At 42.8% G+C, this 27410-nt stretch overlaps 1 protein-coding gene across 1 annotated transcript in view; it reads right to left on the bottom strand.

Annotated features, from left to right (window-relative positions):
- Positions 1-548: 548 nt before the first annotated feature.
- The window catches only part of LOC135057131 (zinc finger protein 84-like), a 238068-nt gene continuing 211206 nt past the window's right edge, over positions 549-27410 (bottom strand). The window contains exons 7-10 of the mRNA XM_063963027.1: positions 25189-25334; positions 24973-25070; positions 13294-13450; positions 549-11893 (exon numbers count right to left, since the gene is read on the bottom strand). Of these exons, the coding sequence (XP_063819097.1) occupies positions 10404-11893; positions 13294-13450; positions 24973-25070; positions 25189-25334 (1891 nt within the window). The 3' untranslated portion in view covers positions 549-10403. The remainder of the gene's footprint in view (positions 11894-13293; positions 13451-24972; positions 25071-25188; positions 25335-27410) is intronic.

The following is a 27410-nucleotide window of genomic DNA, read 5'->3' on the forward strand; positions in this document are numbered from 1 at the left end:
GTGGCACCAGTCCCAAATAATGAGGGTGCTTCCCCTCTAAGGCCAATAATTGTGTGTGCACCAGGTTATCATAACTATCACATAGTTAATCAATGAAGGTATACATCCTCTAAGGTGTATCATTTACTGTAATTAGACCTAGTGCATTGCCTTTACTGAGGAGATATATAGATATTCTCTAGACGGTGTATTATATATTCATAGTAGACTATATACTAAATAACGCTCACTATATTTATTAGTATTACATTCCATCAGTGCAATTAGTATTATCACTATCTGCTACGGCTAAGGTGTTTGGCACTACAATTAAAAATAGCAATAATTGATTCATCTGTTTTGGTCGAAGACCTATTATGTAATTTTGAACTATTATTACAACACTAAACAGGACCTGCACTCTCCCACATACCTCTATGTCATAGAAACCTTACATTGAGTATACAGTGAGATTAATATCCATATATATATATAATGTGGACAAATGAAAGAATAATTGATTACTGGCGTAGTGTGGGACAAATATTACATTTTTTTTGGACATTAGAATGAAGAACACGGACACACATTTTTAATCTTTATTCACATTCAATAACTTCTATTGCACTTCGACATGTTTTGTCTATGTCAATGATTTTAACATCTATGTTTCGCCTTAACTTGCAGTCTAAATGAAGACATTCTATACTATTTTTATGAGAATAATAATAAAGGTTACATTTTATGGAGAAGTGATAACCAGATCACCTCTCTTTGTGTGCACCGATAGTACAGCCCTTTCTTCTTCTTTTTCTGGCATTCACTCTAGCTGTAGTTGGTAGCACCCCCATAATAAATGGTAATTACCAATAATTTATAGGGGTTTCTCATGGAACTTTTGTTCCCAATTCTTATCTAATTAATTGTGTGTGTGCAGATACATCCCTATTCCTTGCTTCCTAAGTGGACAGTTTGATTTCACAGAAGTGTAATTGACTTGGAGTTACATTGTGTTGTTTAAGTGTTCCCTTTATTTATTTTTTAGCAATATATATATGTGTGTGTGTGTGTGTGTGTGTGTGTGTGTGTGTGTGTGTGTGTGTGTGTGTGTGTGTATTTGCTCTTATAGTGGTGGAAGTTAATATGAATAATAGATGACTAAGGAGTATTGTTTAACCTGAAGATTGAGTAATTTTATTTTCTGAAGAAAAGTTGGAGTATTGCTGGAGGATTGTACCCGGGTCTTACTGCGCAGTGTAATAGCGCTTTAGTCCGCTAGGCTATTTAGCCCATTGAAAAATTATGATCTTGGAATTTAATGATAAAGTTGAAAAAGAAAAAAAGTCAAACAAGATTAGCTGTAATGTGTTCATGAGAGATTACATTTGTATGTGATGCACCAATGATTTGGATAAGTTATGAGACTTGGCCAGATAAGCAATTTATAGAATGGAGGATATAAAGAATATATAATTTGATGAAAGAAAAAATAATTTACCAAAGCCCAACAGGGGGATCAACTGCGGACCTCTATGGTCGGTATACCAGCGCTTTAACCCACTAGGCTATTTAGCACATAGAGGACTCTTGTTGCTGGAACTGAATGTTAAAGATTACATTTTGAATATATGTATATGAATCAACAATGAAGATATATATATATATATATATATATATATATATATATATATATATATGTATGCTTTTTATATATGTTGCTTATTAAACTAGCAATTTCTCAATGAGGCCATGTTTATAATACTATTTCTATAATGATAAGATATACTTTATCAAACTTCACATGGGGCAGTTGCTTTTGAATACATTCTCCAGGTGTGAGCATCACCTTAATAATGAACTGAGACATTTGATTGGACACTGATGCCTTTAAAAAGGTGACTACATGGAGTGCACACTATTACCGTTCCTTCTGAACAATCTGCCAGAACGGACAGTGGCGAAACGCGTTAAGCAGGGACGGCACCCTCCCACACCTACTGCGCTCCTTTTGCCAATTGCCACCATACAGCATGGAGACAGACAGGAGTACGTGAGCCGCGGCCTCCCTCCCGCTGCATATCACAAAGCACTTGCTACACTCCACTACAGCCGAGCAGCTCAATGGAGCATAGGAGACTTTATATCCAGGACGGCTATAGATACAGCTGGTGAGAATAACTAATGTGAGCGTGAGGTAGCAGCATACCGCTGGCTGACCATTCACTAACTGAACACTGCGTTCTTACTGCCTGTGATAGGTAAAGCTATCTGTCACTGTTTATATCCATTGCTGAGGAGGAGAGTTGTATTAACATTTTGATACATCATTGCTACTTTTATAGTCATTTTAACTAATTGTGTGTCCTGAATGGACAAATTCTACTAAGTTCTAATAAATGTATAAGCGCTCTCTACCAGAGTAACTTGCATCAGTCATTCTCTTGTTACAGCTATCTGTGACTGGCTATGTCAGCTGGGAGCTGCTTCTATTAGGCACTATTAAGGTGGAGTTCTGGTTAAGAAATGATTAACCCTTTGAGCACAAATGTTTGGTGATCTAGCTTCCAAAATTAATGACCTTCGGTGGACAAAAGCCTTTTCTAAATGTATATGGAAAGGCAAAAAAGCTAGAATTTCCAAACTAAAGATGATTCAACCAAAGTCTAGAGGAGGCCTTCATCTACCAGATATTCAGACGTTTTCTAAATAAGCATTTTCTTATATTTCCCACTGTTCACGATTGTCTCGTTTCACTAGTTTACCATTAGAGGAAGAGCTATTTTCACCATTCTCTCCTGCCGCCCTTCTGTATCTGCCCCGTACATAACGTCCTAGAGGTATACTGTCACATATTGTATTTACAGACAATTATAAGACTTGGGTGACTATTAATACATGTTTACATACAGATCTGCATTGTTCCAGATATGTTCCATTTTCAGGCAACCCTGACCTCTTACTCTCTCACAATAGCTCACTATCAGACATGGAAAGATAAAGGTATTCCAGCATTTCAGGAAATCTTGGGGCACTATTTATTCCTAGCAACAAATGTGTACAAAGTACAATCTCCCACATTCCCTATTTTTCTTATACCTACAGTCCAGACACTATGTGTTTAGTAACCTTCCTCCTAAAGTTTCCCGTTTACCTGCAACTCCATGTCCTCATGCTAGCTTCTCTATGTCTGTTGAATAGTTTATTTCCATGTTGTATGAAGTAACAGATTGAATTGGATTCAGTTTAATAAAGAATTATGTATTCCAAAGACCACACCTTTGTACAGACTGAGAGACAGCATTGGTTTCTCTCAAGGTTACAGGAAGATAACTTGAAATTTGATGGTGCACTTATTTTATAATACTTGGTTACACCCAATCCTTTTACCACACCCACTAATCTCATACATTCTTGAAGAATCTCTCTAAGTTCTATGTTCATATTAGGACCTACTGTCCTTGGTAACAAGCTAGAAGCTGGTTAGCCTTATTTTTGGCTAATTCCAATTCTATTACACACATTGGACCTGCTTCCCAGAAATAAGAAGTATTTGTACAAAGTCTGTTAAAAGAACATGTACTGTATCTTATAATTGAAATAATGTGTTTATGGAATATGCTCATTTTCCATGTAAGGTATATTATACGATAGGTATACCTGTATAACTGCAAAAATAGGATTTTGATACCTACCGGTAAATCCTTTTCTCCTAGTTCAGAGGATGCTGGGGTCCACTTCATGACCATGGGGTATAGACGGTTCTGCAGGAGCCATGGGCACTCTTAAGACTTTTCAAAGGGTGTGAACTGGTTCCTCCCTCTATGCCCCTCCTCCAGACCTCAGTTATAGGTACTGTGCCCAGGGAGAAGGACATTTCGAGGAAAGGATTTACTTTAATACTAATGGTGAGATACATACCAGCTCACACCTCAACCATGCCGCACAACATGGCATTCAACATAACACACGCCAACAGGACCAAGTACAGCAACATGCTGAAACCAATATAACACAACATGTGTAACTCTAATAAACCAAACTGCAGGTAGAGTACGCACTGGGACGGGCGCCCAGCATCCTCTACGGACTAGGAGAAAAGGATTTACCGGTAGGTATCAAAATCATATTTTCTCATACGTCCTAGAGGATGCTGGGGTCCACTTCATGACCATGGGGTTTATAACAAAGCTCCATTAGGGGCGGGAGAGTGCGGATGACCCTACAGCACAGATTGACTGAACTTGAGGTCCCCATCGGCCAAGGTGTCAAACTTGTAGAACTTTGCAAATGTGTTTGACCCTGACCAAGTAGCTGCTCGGCAAAGTTGTAATGCCGAGACGCCCAGGATGAGCCCCTCTTCCTAGTAGAATGGGCCTTCACCGACGTAGGCAACGGCAATCCAGCCGTAGAATGAGCATGCTGAATCGTTCCTCTGATCCAGCTGCAATAGTCTGCTTGGAAGCAGGACACCCAATTTTGTTGGGAGCATACAGGACAAACAGAGCCTCTGTTTTCCGTATCCTAGCTGTTCTAGCGACATAAATCTTCAAAACCTTAACGACATCTAGAGACTGAGTCAGAGAACGTGTCAGTAACCACTGGCATCACAATAGGTTGGTTTATGTGGAAAGATGAAACCACCTTAGGAAGAAAATGTTGACGAGTTCGAACCTCTGCCCTATCTTCATGGAAGATCAGGTAAGGGCTCTTGTGAGACAAAGGCCCCAATTCAGACACCCGCCTTGCGGATGCCAAAGCCAAAAGCATCACCACTTTCCAAGTGAGAAACTTCAACTCTATCTCTTGTAGAGGTTCAAACCAATCCGATTGAAGGAACTGCAACACCACATTAAGGTCCACTGGAGGCACAAATGGAGGCTGGATGTGCAGAACCCCTTTCACGAAGGTCTGAATTTCTGGAAGAGAGGTCAATTGTCTTTAAAAAAAAAGCTGACAAGGCCGAAATCTGGACCTTGATCAACCCCAAACGAAGGCCCACATCTACACCAGCCTGTAGAAAATGGAGAAAACGTCCCAAATGAAACTCTTCGGCAGGAGATTTCTTGGATTCACACCAAGACACATTTTCTCCAAATACGGTGGTAATATTTAGACGTTACTCCTTTCCTGGCCTGAATAAGAGTGGGAATGACTTCCTTGGGAATACCCTTTCAAGCTAGGATCCGGCGCTCAACAGCCATGCTGTCAAACGTAGCCGAGGTAAGTATTGATACATATGCACGGCCACTGCTGTAGCAGGTCCTCTCGAGGAGGAAGAGGCCGAGGGTCTTCTATGAGCAACCCCTGAAGATCTAGGTACCAAGCCCTCCTTGGCCAGGCTGGGGCAATGAAGACTGCACAAACTCTTGTTCTTATTATTTTGAGATCTTTTAGGATCAGCGGAAGTGTAGGGAAGACATATACCGACCTGAACACCCACTGGGCCACCAGCGCATTAACTGCTATTGCTTGAGGGTCTCTCGACCTGGAACAATATCTCTGAAGCTTCTTGTTGAGGCAAGATGCCATCATGTCTACTTGAGGAACTCCCCAAAGACTTGTCACCTCTGTGAAAACTTCTTGGTGGAGGCCCCACTCTCCTGGATGGAGATCGTGTCTGCTGAGGAAGTCTGCTTCTCAGTTGTCTACTCCCGGAATTAATATTGCCGACAGAGCTCGTAGTTGTTTTTCTGCCAAGCGGAGGATTTTTTTCGCCTCTGCCATTGACGCTTTGCTTTTCGTTCCGCCCTGCCTGCTTATGTGCGCGACTGCTGTTACATTGTCCGACTGGATCTGCACGGGTGATCTTGCAGAAGATGTACCGCTTGTTGAAGGCCGTTGTAAATGGCTCTCAATTCCAGCACGTTTATATGAAGGCAGGTTTCCTGACTTGACCATTTTCCTTGGATGCTTTCCCCCTAAGTGACAGCTCCACAGCCTCGGAGACTTGCATCCATGGTTACCAGGAACCAGTCCTGAATCCCGAACCTGCATCCCTCTAGTAAGTGAGAACTGTGTAGCCACCACAGGAGCGAAATCCTGGCTTTTGACGACAGGACCATCTTCCGGTGCATGTGTAGGTGGGAACCCGACCACTTGTCCAACAGGTCCCACTGGAATACTCTGGCATGGAACCTGCCAAACTGTATGGCCTCATAGGCCGCCACCATCTTTCCGAACAATCGAATGCACTGATGGATCGACACACTTGTTGGCTTTAATATATGTTTCACAATTTTCTGGATTTCCAGAGCCTTTTCCACCAGAAGAAAAACTCTCTGAACCTCTGTGTCCAGAATCATTCCGAGGAAAGACAATCTTTTCGTTGGTTCCAACTGTGACTTTGGAAAATTTATGATCCAACCGTGTTGTTGGAGTATAGACAGGGAGTCTGTGATGTTCTGTAGCAACTGCTCCCTGGATCTCGCCTTTATCAGGAGATCGTCCAAATAACAAATAATACTGACTCCTTTTTGACGAAGGAGGACCATCATCTCAGCCATCACCTTGGTGAATACCCTCAGCACCGTGGAGAGAACGAAAGGCAACGTCTGGAATTGGTAATGGCAATCCTGAACCGCGAACCTCAGATAAGCCTGGTGGGGCGGATAAATGGGAACATGCAGGTAAGCATCCTTTATGTCTACTGACACCATGTAGTCCCCCTCCTCCAGACTGGAACTCACTGCCCTCAGTGATTCCATTTTGAACTTGAACCGTTTCAAGTAGATTCAGATTTTTTAGGTTTAGGATCGGTCTGACCGAGCCGTCCGGCTTCGGAACTAAAAAGATGCTTGAATAAAACTCCTCCCCTTGTTGTGAGGGGTTTGTCTGATCCTGACATCATTTTTGAATTGCCGCTGTTACTGCTTCTTTTTCCGGTAGAGAAACTGGCAAGGTCGATTTGAAAAATCGGCATGGGGGAACGTCTTTAAACTCCAGCTTGTACCCCTGGGACACTATTTGTAAAACCCAGGGATCCAGGCCAGATTGAATCCAACCTTGACTGAACAGTTTTAGATGTGCCCCCACCCGAGCGGCCTCCCACAAGGGAGCCCCAGCGTCATGCTGTAGATTTGGCAGAAGTAGGTGTTGACTTCTGCTCCTGGGATCCTGAAGCCGCTGTGGACTTCTTTCCTTTTCCCCTTCCCCTACCTGCAAAGATGAGGGAACCTTTGGCCTTTTTGTATTTATTGGGCCGAAAGGACTGCATGTGAGAGTGATGGCTTTTTTGCCGCTGCTGGAGCAGAAGGCAAAAAGGTCGACTTACCTGCGGTAGCCGCCGAGACTAACGCATCCAGTCCATCACCAAATAAGGCCTCACCTTTATACGGGAGAGCCTCCATATTATTTTTGGAATCTGCATCCGCGTTCCACTGGCGAATCCACAACGCCCGCCTAGCCGATACTGCCATGGTAGCGGCTGTTGAACCCAAGAGTCCAATATCTTTCATGGCTTCTAGCATGTATGTGTCAGCGTCTTTGATATTCCCTAACTTGAGTATCTCATCTTTATCAATCGAGTCAATATCTGATGACAAGCTTTCTGATCATTTTTCAATCGCGCGACTCAAGCAATTGTGGGCCTGAGCAGCGTACCATTGGCAACATAAATGGATTTTAATGTAGTCTCCATTTTGCGGTCTGCCGGCTCCTTTAGTGAAGCCGTCCCAGGTGCAGGGAGAATCACTTTATTTGTCAACCTGGACAGTGCACTGTCTAACACAGTCCCACTTTTTCCTGTCATCAGCAGGGAAAGGATAAGCCATCTGAATCCTCTTTGGAATACGAAATTTATTTTCTGGATTCACCCACACCCCTTCAAAGAGAGTATTTCGCTCGTGGGAAGGAGGGAAAGTAACCTTAGATTTCTTTTCTTTATAGAAATAGGCCTTCTCCTTAGGTACAGGAGTGGTTTCTGTAACCTCCAGAACTTCTCTTATAGCCACAATCATATATTGTATATTTTTCACCAATTTATGATCTATTTCCCTGGAGTCACTATCGTCGACACAGGAATCAGTGTCCGTGTCGGTATCAGTATTTACAATATTTGCAAACGGTCTCTTATGTGACCCAGAGGAGTCGCCTGCGGGTGGAAGAACAGAACCCTGAAAAATCGCATCTTCCACAGACTTTCTCCAGCATTCTGCATGAGATTCAGACTTATCTAACCTCCTATTGAAATGATGCATACTGTCACGTATTTCTTTCACCCATGCAGGCTCTTGGTGTGCCAGCAGCGCCACCACATTACAACTGTGTGTCCCTAAAATGGTTTCCTCCGGGGAAGAACTCCCTGCCTCTGACATGTCACACTCGAGTATTACACACACACAGACACTCTGGGACTTGTAGGGGACAGACCCACATTAAAATCTGCCAGACGGACACAGTTTAGGAGCAGCCAGTTTACATCCCCAGCGCCAGTATATAATGTCTGTGAACACAAAATGCACACTGACATGCCGTGCTGTTTTACAATGTAAATACACCTGTAAAGTACCAAAATCGCTGTGCCCCCCCCTCCATTTTGCACCCTGATACTTGTAGTCAGAAGTGGAGGAGGACCAGCGTTGTCTCTGCAGCCTGAGTGAAAATGGCGCTGAGCAGTGTGCTGGCTGACTGAAGAGGAAGCTCCGCCCCCGCAATGGTGCAATTTCACCTCAAAAATGTTCATATAATATTTATACTGGCAGGGGTAGGGCTGTGCCTGGGCATCTTATGGCCAGTTTTATCCAGTTTGTAAGGTATTTTGCTGCCCAGGGTGCCCACCCCCCCATGCGCCCAGCACCCTGTGTGTTATGTTGATTGAAGATCTATCTTCTTACACTCACCTGTCTTCTGGCTCTGTGAGGGGGGTGATGGCGTGCTGTGGGAGTGAGCATCTAGACACGGCTAGCGTTCAGTACTCTTCAGGCGCTAATGGTGTCCTGTCACCAGAAGCAGAGCCATGAAACTCTTTAGGAAGTTGATTCATACTTCTGCCCCCTCAGTCCCACGAAGCAGGGAGACTGTTGCCAGCAGTAATCCCTGAAAATAAAAAACCTAACAAGTCTTTTCAGAGAAACTCCGTAGAGCTTCCCTGGTGTGCATCCAGTGTCTGTCGGGGCACATTTCTAAAAATGAGGTCTGGAGGAGGGGCATACAGGGAGGAGCCAGTTCACACCATTTGATAATTCTTAAAGTGCCCATGGCTCCTGCGGAACCATCTATACCCCATGGTCATGAAGTGGACCCCAGCATCCTCTAGGACAGCGTTTTTCAACCCCTGTGCCGCGGCACACTAGTGTGCCGCCAGCAGTTGTCAGGTGTGCCGCAGCCTGCCGGTCACCGGACACCAGAATTGCCCTGCACAGTGCTCCGCCGCCCGCCGACAGTGCTCCTCCGCCGCACACCAGAGATACCTGGGTCCTCCAGCAGTCATGCACGGCAGCACAGTCAGCTCTCCTGCTGCCCGGTCCGTGACCTATGGTGACGTGCGCATTTCCGCCCGCGCTTGGTGCTGATGTGTGCTACGGACTGCCCTGCACAGCTCATACTACTCCAGCTCGGATATGCAGTACTTCAGGCTGACATTAAAGAGGGGGCTGTGAGTACTATTACATGGGGGGAGGGGGAGGGCAGTGTGTGTGTGTACCATTACTGTGGGGGCTGTTATTACTATTACAGGGGTAAGCAGTGTGTGCCATTTCTGTGGGGGCTGTTATTACTATTACAGGGGTAAGCAGTGTATGCCATTTCTGTGGGGGCTGTTATTACTATTACAGGGGTAAGCAGTGTGTGCCATTTCTGTGGGGGCTGTTATTACTATTACAGGGGTAAGCAGTGTATGCCATTTCTGTGGGGGCTGTTATTACTATTACAGGGGTAAGCAGTGTATGCCATTTCTGTGGGGGCTGTTATTACTATTACAGGGGTAAGCAGTGTGTGCCATTTCTGTGGGGGCTGTTATTACTATTACAGGGGTAAGCAGTGTGTGCCATTTCTGTGAGGGCTGTGAGTGCCATTACAAGGGGATGGGGGGGGCAGTGTGTGTGCAATTACTGTAGGGGCCAGTGTGTTTGATTTATACCTGTGGGGGAAATGTGCTTCATAACTGTTAGGGCCAATGTGTTTAATTACTGTGGGGACCAATGTGCTTATTTTATATCTGTGGGGGCCAATGTTTTAGTTTTTTTCCCTCGTGGGTAACCGATAGTGTGCCTTGGGAATTTTGAAGTCTTGTTCGGCGTGCCTCGAGTCGAGAAAGGTTGAAAATCACTGCTCTAGGACGTATGAGAAATACGCGAGTATATAGAATTAGTAAGTTTTATCTGACTGATATTTTCCAGTCTTATATTAATGACACACCTTCCAATTATATGTAGATGGGTAACTTAAAGTGTCACTGGAGTGTTGCTTCAACCCTGTTATGTATCAGCTCATAGTAATGCTTTACTTCTGTGTGATATCTGATGTTTAACAAGCTGTGATTTGCCTGAATAACTTTTCCCACACTCAGAGCATGGAAATGATTTCTCGCCTGTGTGACATCTCTGATGTATAACAAATTCTGATTTATACAGAAAACATTTCCCACACTCAGAGCATGGAAATGGTTTCTCACCTGTGTGACATCTATGATGTCTAACAAGCTGTGATTTGCTTGCAAAACTTTTCCCACACTCAGAGCATGGAAATGGTTTCTCACCTGTGTGACTTCTCTGATGTATAACAAGATGTGATTTGAATGCAAAACTTTTCCCACACTCAGAGCATGGAAATGGTTTCTCACCTGTGTGACATCTATGATGTCTAACAAGATGTGCTTTGAATGCAAAACTTTTCCCACACTCAGAGCATGGAAACGGTTTCTGACCTGTGTGACTTTTCTGATGTACAACAAGATGTGATTTGAATGCAAAACTTTTCCCACACTCAGAGCATGGAAATGGTTTCTCACCTGTGTGAGTTCTGTGATGTCTAACAAGTTCTGATTTACACAGAAAACATTTCCCACACTCAGAGCATGGAAATGTATTCTCACCTGTGTGACTTCTCTGATGTCTAACAAGCTGTGATTTGAATGCAAAACTTTTCCCACACTCAGAGCATGGAAATGGTTTCTCACCTGTGTGAGTTCTGTGATGTCTAACAAGTTCTGATTTACACAGAAAACATTTCCCACACTCAGAGCATGGAAATGATTTCTCACCTGTGTGACATCTCTGATGTAAAAAAAGTTCTGATTTATACATAAAACATTTCCCACACTCAGAGCATGGATATGGTTTCTCACCTGTGTGAATTTTCTGATGTCTAACAAGATGTGCTTTGAATGCAAAACTATTCCCACACTCAGAGCATGGAAACGGTTTCTCGCCTGTGTGACATCTCTGATGTATAACAAGTTCTGATTTATACAGAAAACATTTCCCACACTCAGAGCATGGAAATGGTTTCTCACCTGTGTGAATTTTCTGATGTTTAACAAGCTGTCCCTTGAGTGCAAAACTTTTCCCACACTCAGAGCATGGAAATGGTTTCTCACCTGTGTGATTTCTGTAATGTCTCACAAGATCTGATTTACACAGAAAACATTTCCTACACTCAGAACATGGAAATGGTCGCTCACCTGTATGACTTCTCTGATGTATAACAAGTTTTGATTTGTGTGCAAAACTTTTCCCACACTCAGAGCATGGAAATATTTTATCACATGTATGAGCTGCATGATGTGTAACAAAATCTGAGGTATTGGATGAATAGTCATCGCGATTAGAGGGATCAGATGAAGTATCAGGTACTGGATGTATAGTTAGAGAAATGGGGATGTCTCCTGGAGAATCCTGTGTGGTGTTATCTTCTATTTTACTATCTGCAGACAAGATGAGATCTCCCTCCAAGGAATTCCTGCTTGTGCCTCCATCTGCTGGAAATAATATAACTAGTATAATGCACAGTTCTATATACAGTGCACACATATTACTCCGATCTACAGAGAATAACTAGAAAATCACATTATTCGCTGCCCCGGTGGAGCTTACAATCTACATTCCACATGACACACTAGGGTTCATATATGTCAGAAGCTAATTAACCTACCAGTATGATTTTTGCAGAGCTGCAGGAAACACATACAAACTCCACACAGTTAAAACATTGGTTGGGAACTGAACTCATCACTAATGCTGCGAGACAACACTGCTCACCACTACATCACCGTGTCACTATTATGAATAATGTTTAGTTGGTAAATTTCAGCTTATAAACTATGACCACATCATTACAATTATAAGTGTACCAACATCAAGTAAGACTCTTGGAGAACAGATTACATATTGTCTTCTGCTCCCAAAATCACATCTGTCATAGCCCCAGCCACAGGGACATGCAAATGGCACATCAACAATGATTATCTCTCCCCCACATAATGCAGACTCTGTTATGTAATGTACACAGGCCAGCATTACAGAACAGGAAAGTCTCTTCAGCTAGTGACATTGCTAAACCACAATATCTATCCAGACTGCCCCCACACATACATACCAGACACTTGTGGGCTGAACTACCAACATCTGCTTTCACACTACACAAAGTGCTCCAGGTGGATACGTATGTTGCAACAGCAGCCTCTATATGGTAATCTGGTCATCCCCAGGTAGAATAGTCCCACCAGACTTATGCTAGTAAATTAAGCCAATAAGTCAATCATTATAGTGACGACCTAATTACTGTTGTATGAGATACACCAGAGAGTGTGGGGAGGAGACTGATCAGGTCTCTGGGCAGGTTACACACAGTGACATAATGTGAGGGAGAGAGCAGGAGTATAATAGGGGCTGATGGCTCCTGATGTATGAGATACACCAGAGAGTGTGAGGAGGAGACTGGTCAGATCTCTGGGCTGGTAACACACAGTGACATGATGTGAGGGGGAGAGCTGGACTATAATAGGTGCTGATGGCTCCTGATGTATGAGATACACCAGAGAGTGTGGGGAGGAGACTGATCAGATCTCTGGGCTGGTAACACACAGTGACATGATGTGAGGGGGAGAGCAGGAGTACAATAGGGGATGATGGCTCCTGATGTATGAGATACACCAGAGAGTGTGGGGAGGAGACTGGCCAGATCTCTGGGCTGGTAAGACAATTACATGATGTGAGGGAGAGAGCAGGAATATAATAGGGGCTGTTGTTACCCGACTCCCACATTGAGCAGATACATTTTCCTCATTAGTCTGTACTGACAGAGGAGGTTGTAGGGGAAGAGACTTCTGTAGTGATGCAGCAAGGATATGCGACTCTTTTCTGTAATAAGGATTATTACCTGTGCTGATACCTGTAGGGATTTCCTCTTCCTTACACTTCTGATCTCTCCACACATACGTCTCTTCTCCCTCTATATCTTCTGCCTTCATATCAGTCACATACGTCTCTTCTTCTCCCTCTATATCTTCGGCCGTCATATCAGAAAGGTGCTCACCCTGAATAACAACAAAATAACACTTTAGTAATGTCTGATTACTTTAAGACTGGACAACAGAATATCACTGTATAAGACACACAGCTTCTCTACAGATCATATAGGGAGAGTGTGGTCGGAGACCCCGTCAGCCACAGGGACAATGGCGTCAGTGGCACTGAAGGGGTTATTCCTCCATGTACGGCCCCATTTTACAGACAATGGGCGCTAGGCACTCCATTCAAATGTACTAACAGCGCCGGGAGCGGAGTGTTTAAAAATGTGTCTATGTTATATCACTGCGCTGTGCGTAGTTGGAGAGTTATAAACTGCACGTTTTAGAATGTATTTGTATCCAAGATGCTCTAAGTAACTATAGGATAAGTCATGGTACACTCTCACATAGGAAGTCATATGCTCAGTAACCTCCTAGTGTGATCAGATCTTTTGATGTGTTGGTCAGGGCACCGCAGGTAATGTGCTTGGGTTCTGCAGTTCCTGTGAGAAGGTGTAAGAGTGAAATGACCAATGCTTTGGTTACATCACTTCCTGTGAAATGACCCCTAGGTGTTCTTTTGGTGTGTCTATGCTATTGGAGAAATCAGTTTGTTTTCAATGATTTCCTGAATATTCACTCCAGATACGTGAATGGCAGGGGGAAACAATTTCTATACTTTGTATAAGTTGTTTTCCTGTACCATATGTTACAAATACAGACACTACTGTAGAAACTAAAGAATCTGTGTGATCAAAGGAGAATTGTAAATTACCAGGTGGTAAAGGAAGCAGTTTAAACGGCATCAAACTTTGTCTGTGTGACAGGAAGGAGGAAATTGCTTTATGCAGTTATATCCTTTTAAAATGTAATTTATTTATATTTTGTAAGATATCCTGATTGGATGGAAAAGACTCAGGTGGGACTACCCCATGAGATTCAGTGTGGTTTTACTGTATAAAAATGGTCCTGCGAGCTTTATGGGGTATATAGAATCTTCTGTCTGCAGTGATCAGCTGTATTGCTGTTGCCCCTAAAATTAGAGAACAGTTCTTTTTAAAACTATTTGAGCGAATAAACATCTTTTGCCTAAAGACGACCGCTTCATCCTCTGACCTGCAGGGTTATGTCAAACATAGCCCCGTTATTTGGCTGTTTTGGGTGCACCCAGCATCTCTAAGCTCCGCCTTCTGCCAGCTACCATTCCGTGCTTGGGCAAGCGATTACTGGGGATCAGTCAACACCACACAGGTGTGGTAAGACAGCGTGTCGACGCATACACAGCAGAACCGTGGTTCCAGATGTTAGCTTAATGTTTTATTACTATATTGTGTTATAATAATCAAATGGATAAATACACATATAGGAGGTTTTTGTGTTAAATAAAGAAGTGAGTTCCAAGTAAGGGCTGAATATGTTATAAGCCTCACTATATGAAACAGATTTAATGAACTGTATTGAGCTTAGAGACAGTCAGCAAACGTATCTGTACTATATTTATCTATATGAAGTAAAGGACAGCTGGAGACAGCAATATAAGTACAGAGTTAAGAATATACTCTGTTGGTAGGGAGAAACATCTATAGAAAGTGTATGATGTAACCAATGCTGTAAAATGAACTGTACACTGCACATTTGCTGATTACCAAAGATGGAAAGAACATATGTTATATTGAGTGTGCCCCCACCTTCGGGGACAGTAATGTGAGCTGACCACCATGACTAATATGTACAATGTGCCTTATATATGCTCTGAAGACAACACAGTAAACAGATTACTTATGAGACATACGGCTGTGTGTCTTATTGAGTTCTCTCAGCAATACATTATGACCTGATATCCAGAGGTGACATGATACTTGAAGGGATCCACAGGCTACCTAGACAGCAACGATATCATTAAATGAGGGCTCTTGACGGGATGACTAACACAAGGAAAAGCATCTAATGAGAAGTTTCTGTGTTGGAAGCAAAATTGTTCTCACGGACTCTGATTTCATATTGGGTGAGTAAAACGATTCTAATACAGTCATATTTTACTCAAAATCAGACTCCCTGAGTGTAATTTTTAGTACATTATAGAGACAATAGGCATTTATGTTTTTCCTTGAACGGTCATTATAAAGAAACCCAAGTATCTTGTCACACAGCCTAGATTACTTAAATTATGTTGTATTGCGCAGCTAAAGTATTGCTTGTTGTAATCTAAGGCAGATACAGGTGTATTGCTTGCGCAGCTAAAGTTTACTGCTTGTTGTAATCTAAGGCATATACAGGTATATTGCTTAAGCTAAGGTGCATTGCTTGTTGCAGCTACAGTATAAAGATAAGGCATAAGGCATATTGCAGTTGTTGTCATATGTTTGTATGAGAGTTGGGTCAGCCATTTGCGGGACCTGAATGCTAGCTAGAATTTGTGGTATGCTGACCAACAGTTGATGCCATAATGAACAGCTTACTGTCTTGTCTGTGTCATGTAAAGTGTCTGTTTTAAGATAACAAGAAACGGTGTAAAGTGTATAAAGGAGGTTGGTCCATAAGGTCATCAAAGACAGCCCTTGGCACGCGCAACTGTAGGCTTGTCCTGTCACCTGTCAATGGAAGCACCTGGGTGGTCATATGAGACACAAACCTTGCCTTGCCTACACCATTGATAAAAACATTGTTACATGTTGTACAAAGTCTAAAGTGGCTGAATGACTGAATCTTTGTTTATGTCCTATTAGCGCATGCGCCCACAGAACAATTGAAATTGTGTACAAAGGCGTACCAAGTTTGCAATTGTGTGCGGTACAAAGGCGTACCAAGGTTAATTATTTTGCAGTATTTACCCAGTGTTTTTTGCAACATAGATAGCAAATCAAAATAGGAAAGGCGTTTTAACAGAATTTGCTAGAATAGTGGGATATCATTTGAATGCTCAATTATTGTCAGTGCATAGAAATGAATTCTTTATAGTTAAATGATTGACTATGATGATCATATGATCATTGTAGCAGACTGGCAGTGTGCACAGCAAGTTCTCAGACATTAGTAAATGGTGAATATGGTGTTTTAAATTACATGCATTATAGATGTGGTAGGTTAAAGCCAGACAAGTTAAGTTAATTTTCAGTAGAAACAAAAATAGGCTAAGAAAGGTTTGTGTCCAAACAAAACTTATAGCCAGTGATATACAGATACTTCTCGTTCAAGGACATATCCCTCTTCACCGCAGGTGGATTCGGCCACACCCAGAGGGCTTAATTACCCCAATGGGAGGGAAAGGGAGTAGAATGAAAAAGCGCTTACCTATAGACATTGTAGCACAGCGAGAGGGAAGGAGACGAATTAAGCGTATTAACGCTATCCTTAAAAGAGCTAATTTTCCAAAGGAAGGAATATTAGATACTCAGGCTTGGAAAAGGTTCCAGGCCACAGATGGTCACTGGTTACAAAAGAAAGGTTATTTGGACACTGTAAATATATGGCTTATTGTCTCACAAGAACTGGAAGATGAGAGAAGAATTAGGCAGGATGATTGTATGTCTAATGTAATACCACCACCCTATGTTCCAATAACATGTAATGCTATTTATAATGATGGGAATGTGGAAGGGGGGTCAGCCCCCTCAGCAGTATCAATGCACACAGAGCTAAAGTCACCAGCTGTTACAGGGAGCTTATATCCCTCACTGATATCAATGCATGCAGAATCAAGGACACATAATAAAGCAGGAGTTTTAACTCCTTCAGCAACATATGCAGAACAAATGACACCTGAAAAACGATAAGTTATGAAAAAAAAAAATCCAGAAGGTACACTGGTTCTTAGGGATGTTATCCACTACCCTTAAAGAAAGTGTCTTTATTGTGGGAGATGTGTTCCGGAGGGAAGTGAAAAATGTTTTTTTTGTGGTAACTGGGTAGAGCCAAATTCAGGACCATGTGAATCACAAAATGTTAATGACGGGGGAAATGTTAAACCAAAAACTCATGGGATATTTAGGAGGTTGTGGAACTTTGCTAGTAGTCCTAACAGAGATCCAAGAGGAATATCTCGTAAAAATTACAATGTAATGCCTGTTAGAGTTAGTAGTCATGCTAATCCCAGACATACAACTAATTTGTTACCTAGTGATAATGGTTACATTGCAGAATATGTGGAACAGGAACAGTACATACCATGGTTCCCCTCAGACATTATGCGAATTGTAAATGAGTTACCAAATATCAGAAAAAGCCCAGCAGAGTTTGAAAAAAAGATTAAACAAGTGTATCTTGTGTATAGGCCATGTTGGGTTGATTTAGAACAGATTCTTAGAGCTTCTATAGGAATAGGTGAATATAATATGCTTCTTGCTATAGCTGCTCAGGAGGCAGATGGTGATAGAGGGAAAATTGAGAATGCTCCCCTTGAAGCCAACCGCTATACTATGGCTTCAGGCTCACAACTGTTGTATAGAGTACAAGTCAGATGTCAGCAAATCAGAGACACTGCACCAGCTGAGCCTGATCTGATACAGAAAACCTCAGCATAAGGGAATATTATGACAGACTGTCTATCAAACAAGAAAATGAAGGTTTTCCCATTGCACAGCCTAATAATGCCAGACTGTTAAAGACTACATTCCTTAATGGACTTAGACATGAATACAGGCAGCAGTTGTATGCTGTCAGACCAGAAGCAAATTTGATGAACATTACCTCATTAGTAGAAGTCCTAGAAGGAATTGAGGATCATGAACAGGGAAAACAGAATAAAAAAACATCCAAAGCACCAGCTGTTACTATACATGTGGTACAGGCTGCCCAGTCTAACACCAAGACACAAAAGGTCCAAAACCAAGGTAGAGGTGTTAATAACTCCAGACCCTACACTACAAGGGATGCACAAGGTGAAGACATGACTGGTAAATGTTTTTGGTGCAAGGTTACAGGTCATCAAAAGAAGGAATGCAGAAAATACCTTGCGTGGCTGAAGTCTAAGGATGGTGTTCCAGCTTTCACGGTAGAACGGGAATTACAGATTCCTGCTCCGGGATCCACCTGCTCAAGCAACACCTACACTGACCCCATTAAAGTTACTGTTATGCTTACTCTACCTACAAGAAACACCCTGGAATGCCTTTTGGACACTGGAACAGCAGTCACTGTACTTAAGAAAACTGATGTCCCAAAAGAACTTTTAACCAATCACTATGTTAATGGGACAGGACTGGGAGGACAGCCCCTCCCTCTTCAAAGAAGTAAGCCAACTTCTCTCCTTATAAATGACGAACTTACACCTGTACCCATTGAATTTCTGACTTCACCTACATGCCCAGTGAATTTGTTGGGAGCTGATATCCTTAACGTCATGCAAGCTACTATTCAGTATACTCCACAAGGAATCAAGTACACCAGCAATATTCCAGCTATCATGAAGCCTAACATTGAAGCAGCAATTGAAGTTTACCTACTGCAAGAAACTGCCAAGTCCAGCTCAGAACTAACCCTCCCAGAATGGGTTACTTCTCAAGTTCCAGACAGACTATGGTCAAAAGGAAAGATGGATACTGGACTACTACGAGTTCAACCTGTCCACCTACAGCTCAAGCCTGGAACCATACCTGTCTCAATCAGGCAGTATCCTCTCACCCCAGCACAAACTGAAGCTATTACAAAGCAAATCCAAGCCTTTCAAGAAAATGGGATCATTGTCCAGTGTAGATCCCCATGGAATACTCCATTGTTTCCTGTAAAAAAGAAAGGTGGTCAAAGTCAAGGTCAAGGTCAAAATGAAGCACAAGAAGTACAATATAGACTTGTTCATGATCTAAGAGAAGTCAACAAGAGACTGGTGATCAATTCTCCTATTGTGCCAAATCCTTATACCTTGCTGAACCAGATCCCACCTTCAGGGGCCTGGTTTACGGTAATTGATTTGGCCAACGCATATTTTTCCGTACCGATCACTGAAGAATCACAGGCAATGCTAGCCTTCACCATGATGGAAGACAGTACTGTTGGACTAGACTTCCACAAGGAGGAGCAACCAGTCCATCAGACTACACCGAAGCAATGTCACTCATCTTACAAGCTTGGAGACCAGTGTTTCCAGAAAACACCCAGCTCATACAGTATGTAGATGATCTACTGCTATCCACAAGCACAGAAGACCAATGTAAACAAGAGACTGTATCACTGTTGAAATTTTTGGAAGAACAAAACTGCAGAGCTTCCAAAGCAAAGCTTCAACTATGCCAGAAGAAGGTCATCTTCCTTGGTCACTGTATCTCACAAGGAGCCAGACACCTTACAGAAGAAAGGAAACTGCTTATTCTACAAACCAAAGTACCAAAGACTATTAAACAGACCAGATCATTCCTAGGTCTTGTTGGGTACTGCAGAGAATGGATACCACATGCTTCTATCTACATGCCAGTTTTGTATGACAGCACAAAGAAAGATGCTCCAATCTACACCACAGAACAAGTTGAAGCAGTTCAGAACCTTAAGGCTGCCATAGCATCTCCACCGGCTTTGGGTCTGCCAGACTACACCAAGCCATTTACTCTTTATTGCCATGAGGAAAGAGGTCATGCACTTGGAGTCATTACACAGACGCATGGAAGCAAGCAATGCCCGGTGGCTTATCTTTCAAGCAAACTGGACAACATTATCCAAGGAGCACCCACCTGCATCAGAGCAGTTGCAGCAACAGCAGTTCTCAAACAGAAATGCATAGACATTGTGCTTAATCATGAACTGATCATTCAGGTACCACATGCGGTGACTGAAATACTACAGCAAGCCAGAACCAAGCACTTATCAGCTGCAAGACTCACCAAGTATGAAGTAGCTCTACTAAGTGCCACAAATGTCACCATTAAGAGATGTACCACCCTCAACCCAGCAACTCTACTACCAGCCCTATTGCAGGAAGAAGCAGCAGAGTGTGAATCCCTAGATTCAAAAGGAGGGAGAAGAGAGACATATAATATCTCTAGCAATGGTACCCAGAATAACCAGGATGATGTGGACCACATGAACTATGGGAATGCAGAAAGTGATAAAAATATACACAATACAAATTTTTCCCATGACTGCATGGCTCTGATGGAACAAGAGACTCAACTGTTACCTCATGTCACAGACACAGCCCTTCCTGATGCCCAGCACAACCTCTATGTGGATGGATCAAGATACTATGATAATGGAACCCCATATACAGGGTATGCTGTTACAACAGAGACTGATATCATTGAATCAGGAAGTTTACCAGCACAGCTATCAGCACAAGCTGCAGAGCTAATAGCTCTCACTAAAGCTCTGGAGTATGCAGAAAACACAACAGCTAATATATACACAGACTCCAGATATGCTTGGGGAATTACGCAAGATTATGGCCAAATTTGGAAAAGCAGAGACTTCAAGACAGTTACAGGAAAACAGATACAGCATGCAGATCTGATAAAGAAACTATTTGAAGCTCTGGACAAGCCAACCAAAGTAGCCATCATAAAAATCCAAGCACACACCAAGAACCAAACTAAAGAAACAAGAGGAAATAACTTGGCGGATGCCGAAGCAAAGAAAGCAGCCAAAAGCTCTGACAAATCAGAAGTACAAGTGGCAAAAGAAGGGAGCCATACAAGACCAAGATACAGGACTCTGTAAAACAGAAGATAAGACATGTTTGCCAAGAGTGCTATATTCAGCTATGTGCCAAGTAAGCCATGGAATTACCCATGCAGGAAAAGATCAAATGACGAGACAAGTCAACCAAAAATGGATAGCCCCAGGATTCCAAGGTGCAGCAGAAAAGCACACACAAGCATGTTGGATATGTGGAATTTCAAATCCAGGAAGTAGAACCAAGACTCCAGCAGGAGCCATTCCAAAAGCCAATATGCCATTTCAGAGACTACAGATAGACTATATTCAGATGCCAACTCAAGGCCCGTTCCAGTTTGTACTGGTTTGTGTCGATACCTTCTCCAAATGGGTAGAGGCCTTCCCAGTAGCTAAAGCCACAGCAAAGAATACAGCAAAGAAAATATTGACTGAAATAGTATGCAGGTACGGAGTACCAGAAGTGATTGAATCAGATAGAGGAAGTCACTTCACAGGAGCAGTCATGACTCATATCATGGAGGACATGGGCATACAACAGGCCTTCCACACGGCCTACCGTCCAAAGGCAAGTGGATTAGTGGAGAGAACGAACTATAGCATCAAGGCAAAGCTCATGAAGGCTATGCAAGACACAGGGAAGGGATGGGTTGACTGTTTGCCTTTGGCACGATTTAGTCTTAGAACTGCACCTAACAAAAAGTCAGGTTATTCACCATATGAAATCTTGTTTGGTAGTATACCTAAGATAGGATGTTATTATCCACAGGAATTGCAGCATAAACATGGTGATTTAACTGCTTATGTGAAAAGTCTAACTGAGAGACTAACCCATCTTCATGTTGTAGCACATGATTCCCTTCCAGATTCTACTGCAGATCAGAATCCACATCATCTCCAGCCAGGAGATTGGGTGTACCTGAAGAGACACGTGAGGAAATCTCTGGAGCCCAGATATGATGGCCCATTCCAGGTGTTACTAACTACACCAACATCTGTGAAATTGAAGGACAGAGAGGCTTGGGCGCATGCATCACACTGCAAACTTTTGAAAGTTAAGTTTGGATAAGAAGAAACAAAAAAAATGTACAAATTGCTAGGCCCCAGGCCAGATAAAGCACTTTGGGGAATAATATTGGGTGTCCCACTGGTAACAGTAGGCACTATTCTTGCCATATACGTTGTAGTTGGGGAAAAAGATTGTATGTGTAACAAGAAACTGACAGGTCAAAACCACACATACAAGAAAAACATAAGTGATGAAATAGGGCAACACAAAAGAGAGTTACATGACATTTTGGAGAAAGGAGGAGGCAGTGAAGTGAACGTCACACGCCAGGAAAGGGAAGTAAAAAACCCTATCCATGAATGCAGAAATCTGTCACTCACCCCAAAATGTATTTGTGAGCACTGTGGACATCCACCAGAAGAGTCATGTACAGAATGGTGTAAGGCCCCTAGTGGATCAGACCAAAACATGTTGCTACAGTTGCTTCAGTTAGTAGGGAATGCCCTTGACACAACAAATTGTTGGGTCTGCTCTCATGGTCCCACCTCAGCAGGAGGGGGAGAGTGGACATTCCTTCCCATCACATTTGAGGAATGGGAGGAATTTCAAGAAGACTACACTGATGAAGTATTATTTAAGGCAAGATCAGATAGATATTTTAACCAGAAACCACCTAAGTTGCTGGCACATCTAGTTACCCCAGAGGTATTCTTTTGCATTGAATTTGAAAAAAGGGAAAGGGAAAGTGCAGTTGACCACAGACAGGTTCAACAGTATCCATCAAATGTCTACTTAGGAACATTTTACCCTTGTACTATAGCCCCATTCAGAGTAGGTGGTGTAAAGGGGGAGACAAAGCCAGGAGAAGCTCCATACCCCATAACCCTTACAACCCATGGAGGGACACCACTTGAAGGGAGATCAATGATAAATATTGGAGTATGGCCAGGACCAGATTTCCCTAACTGGATGAATGAGACGGGAAGCACCCCTTCTCAGTTAATGGTACATGGAGATACCAGAGTAGGACTAGAGAACATAAAAAGAATGTGGGACTATATAGCCCCTTAGCTTCCAAGAGATCTGTATTTTCTATGTGGAAAATATGCCTATAAGTGGCTCAACTATGGTGATTATGGGAATTGCACCTTAGGATGCATAGTACCATTAGCAAGAGCAATAGATCACGAGGAGCTGAAAGAAATGATTAAAAACCAAAAAGGGCAAGTGAATAAGTATAGTCCTATGCACAGAGGTAGGAGAGGTAAAGCAAGCAGGGAGAAATGCAAAGAAACTAATCTATGCACCCTGGCATGAGAGAATGGGATTTCTGGACCTCTTTGGGTCAAATGCATATTACAGAGTTGAATCTCCTGCAGGACTCTTAGATGACATTACAGAAATTTATGATAGTACCTTCAGATATGTAGGTAAAGAAATTCAAGAAATAAAGAAAGAACAGTTACAACACAGGCTTTTGTTGGATTATTTAACAGCTCAGACAGGAGGTTATTGCATGACCTTGTATACACAGACAGGAAAGTTGTGTTGTACATTTATTACCAATGAAACAGACAATGCTCAAGAAATAGTGGAAAAACATGTACAAGAGATAGAAGATGCAAAGCTGACTTATGGCAACAAACATAACATCCCTGACACTCTAGAGGGTGAATGGGGTTGGCTGTCATGGCTGAATCCAGTTTCATGGTTCAGTGGAATTAAAGGATGGACTGTAGGAATCCTAATGTTTTTGTTGAAAGCAGTTGGAATTGCAATTTTATTAGATTTGTGTTTTAAGATGCTGCTTTGTTGTTTTTCAGTTTGCCAGAAACGAGTAAAGGATGCTTTGGACACCTCCAAATATAGGTCAATACAGAAGCATCTAGCGAAGCAGGTCCAACAACAGTCTGCCCTAATGGATATGAATCAAAGGTCTACCAACCAAAGCCAAGACAAAGACACCAATTTTGTGACAAATAGGGTGTAGCTTCCTACCTGTAGGGAGATAGGTAACCATCAGTATCATTAGAGTAGACTGTTATTGCATAGACTTGTTAGGAATGTGCTAGATAAACCTGTAATCTTTGATTTATTATAAAAAGGAGGGAAATGTTAGCTTAATGTTTTATTACTATATTGTGTTATAATAATCAAATGGATAAATACACATATAGGAGGTTTTGTGTTGAATAAAGAAGTGAGTTCCAAGTGAGGGCTGAATATGTTATAAGCCTCACTATATGAAACAGATTTAATGAACTGTATTGAGCTTAGAGACAGTCAGCAAACGTATCTGTACTATATTTATCTATATGAAGTAAAGGACAGCTGGAGACAGCAATATAAGTACAGAGTTAAGAATATACTCTGTTGATAGGGAGAAACATCTATAGAAAGTGTATGATGTAACCAATGCTGTAAAATGAACTGTACACTGCACATTTGCTGATTACCAAAGATGGAAAGAACATATGTTATATTGAGTGTGCCCCCACCTTCGGGGACAGTAATGTGAGCTGACCACCATGACTAATATGTACAATGTGCCTTATATATGCTCTGAAGACAACACAGTAAACAGATTACTTATGAGACATACGGCTGTGTGTCTTATTGAGTTCTCTCAGCAATACATTATGACCTGATATCCAGAGGTGACATGATACTTGAAGGGATCCACAGGCTACCTAGACAGCAACGATATCACAGACGCCACAGGAAGAAGTCTGGTGGTGGCAGCATAGTACCCGCCCACTGCGCAGTGGGTGGAGTCAGTAACACGCGGTTACTGGCGGTAAGCGGGAATCCCATAAATGGCCAGGTCCCGTGTGACCTGGACTCCATTCTGTGACATTGGGACGCGAGGTGGTGAGTGCTGTCGCAGGTGTCCGGTCACAGATAGTCACTTTGGTTTATTGGTGAGACCCTAAATCCCACATACCTTATCCTCCTGTGGGATCCTGTGATTCTCCTTTGTACAGTCCTGGGAATACAGAGGATGGGGACATCTCTCTGGGGTAGCTCTGTTACTGGGCCCATCTGTAGGAGACACACAGAGACTGAGTACAGTGTATATATGTGATTATCAGATGATGTGTGTATATAGGGGCCCCCATACCTGCTCTCCCCTGTACAATACATGACAGTCTCCTCTTACCCAGTGATGTGAGGGGCCGGTGATTCTCCATCATCACGTCCTTGTACAGACCCCTGTGTTCCTCTATATATTCCCCCTCCTGCATGGAGAGATGGACAGTGACATCCTGACACCTTATAGGCACCTGACACACCCAATGATACACACTATAGAAAAAGAACATCGTCACAGGTTATCCTGACATTCTCTTAGTGTTATGTTAGTCAATGTGAATTTAAGGAGATGCTACCTACTACCACAGTGTATACACAAAGAGCAGAAATCTGCAGCTGAATGGGCGCCGGTCACTTCTCATATATAAAACACAAGCTTTTATTAAAAAATATTAAAATAATAGAACTCCTCACAAAACAGCCCATAAAATAACAAACGCAGAGGTTATGGTAGACTTACCTATATCACCCTCTTTCTCTGAAGTCCACAGGTACTACCTTGGGATATATAGTAGCGACAGCGGAACGGGCACCAAACAGTTAAGCTTTTCAGACCCCCAGGATGCAATGGGCCAGCCCCCTATATCCCTGCCTCCCGGTTCAGGCAATTCAGTTTATTCCAAAGCTCAAGGCAGGAGCAGTTCAAGAGAAGACCTATTCAGGTGAGAAGAACATACACACACTTCTATACCAAAGGACAGGAAGAGGTTAGTAAGCGAACAGATTTTCAAATCAGGTGCCTCTGGGTGGGATTCTCTGTGGACTTCAGAGAAAGAGGGTTGTCTAGGTAAGTCTACCATAACCTCTGCTTTCTCTATCAGGGTCCACAGTGATCCACAGGATCTACCTTGGGACGTCCCAAAGTAGCTACTAGTGGAGGGAATTCTCCTGATTGCAAAGGAGAATCCTTCGCCTCAAATGCAGCATCCTGAGAGGCAAATGTGTCAAAGGCATAATGTCTAATGAATGTGTTAATGGATGTTTTAATGGATGACCATGTAGCTGCCTTACAAATTTGATCAGCTGAGGCGCCTTGGTAGGCTGCCCAAGAAGGTCCTACCTAACGAGTAAAGAGGCCAGACACATTGGGCCCAATGCAGATCTGATCGCTGCTGTGCATTTTCGAAGCACTGGGCGGGCGCCCAGCATCCTCTACGGACTACGAGAAAATGATTTACCGGTAGGTAATTAAAATCCTATTTTCTCTTACATCCTAGAGGATGTTGGGGTCCATTTTAGTACCAAGGGGATGTACCAAAGCTCCAAGTATGGGAGGGAGAGTGCTGAGACTCCTGCAGAACAGACTGACTAACATGAGGTCCTCAGAGGCCAAAGTATCAAACTTGTAGAACTTAGCAAACATGTTCGACCCTGACCAAATAGCTGCTCGGCCAAGCTGTAAGCCGAGACACCCCGGGCAGCCGCCCAGGAGGAACCCACCTTACGAGTAGAGTGGGCCTTGACAGATTTTGGACATGGCAAGCCTGCCGTAGAAATAGCATGCTGGATAGTGAACCTGATCCAGCGAGAAATCGTCTGCTTAGAAGCAGGACACCCAACTTTGTTGGGATCAAAGAGAGAGTCCGATTTCCTGTGACGAGAAGTCCTCTTCACATAAATCTTCAAAGCCCTCACAACATCCAAGGACTTGGAGGAAATTGAGGAGTCAGTAGCCACTGGCACCACAATAGGTTGGTTGATATGAAAAATTGATACAACCTTAAGAAACTGCTGACGCGTTCTGAGCTCAGCTCTATCATCATGAAAAATCAAGTAGGGGCTCTTGCAGGACAAAGCCCCCAATTTCGACACACGTCTAGCAGATGCTAGAGCCGACAGTGTGACCACCTTCCAAGTAAGAAACTTGACTTCCACCTTCTGCAAAGGCAAATACCAATCCGACTGTAAGAACTGCGGCACCACATTAAGATCCCAGATGCCGTAGGAGGCACAAAGGGTGGCTGGATGTGCAGAACCCCTTTCAAGAAAGTCTGAACCTCAGGGAGAGCACCCAATTGTTTCTGGAAGAAAATGGATAAGACCGAAATCTGGACCTTAATGGAGCCCAAGCGTAGGCCTACATCCACACCCGTTTGCAGAAAGAGGTGAAACCGTCCCGTTGAAACTCCACCATAGGAAACTTCTTGGATTCACACCAAGACACATACTTCTTCAAAATCCAATGGTAATGTTTAGACGTTACTCCCTTCCTAGCCTGGATCAGGGTAGGGATGACCTTCTTCGGAATACCCTTCCGAGCTAAAATCAGGCGTTCAACCTCCATGCCAT

This window comes from Pseudophryne corroboree, chromosome 3 (genome assembly GCF_028390025.1).
Source record: "Pseudophryne corroboree isolate aPseCor3 chromosome 3, aPseCor3.hap2, whole genome shotgun sequence".
Taxonomy (NCBI): domain Eukaryota; kingdom Metazoa; phylum Chordata; class Amphibia; order Anura; family Myobatrachidae; genus Pseudophryne; species Pseudophryne corroboree.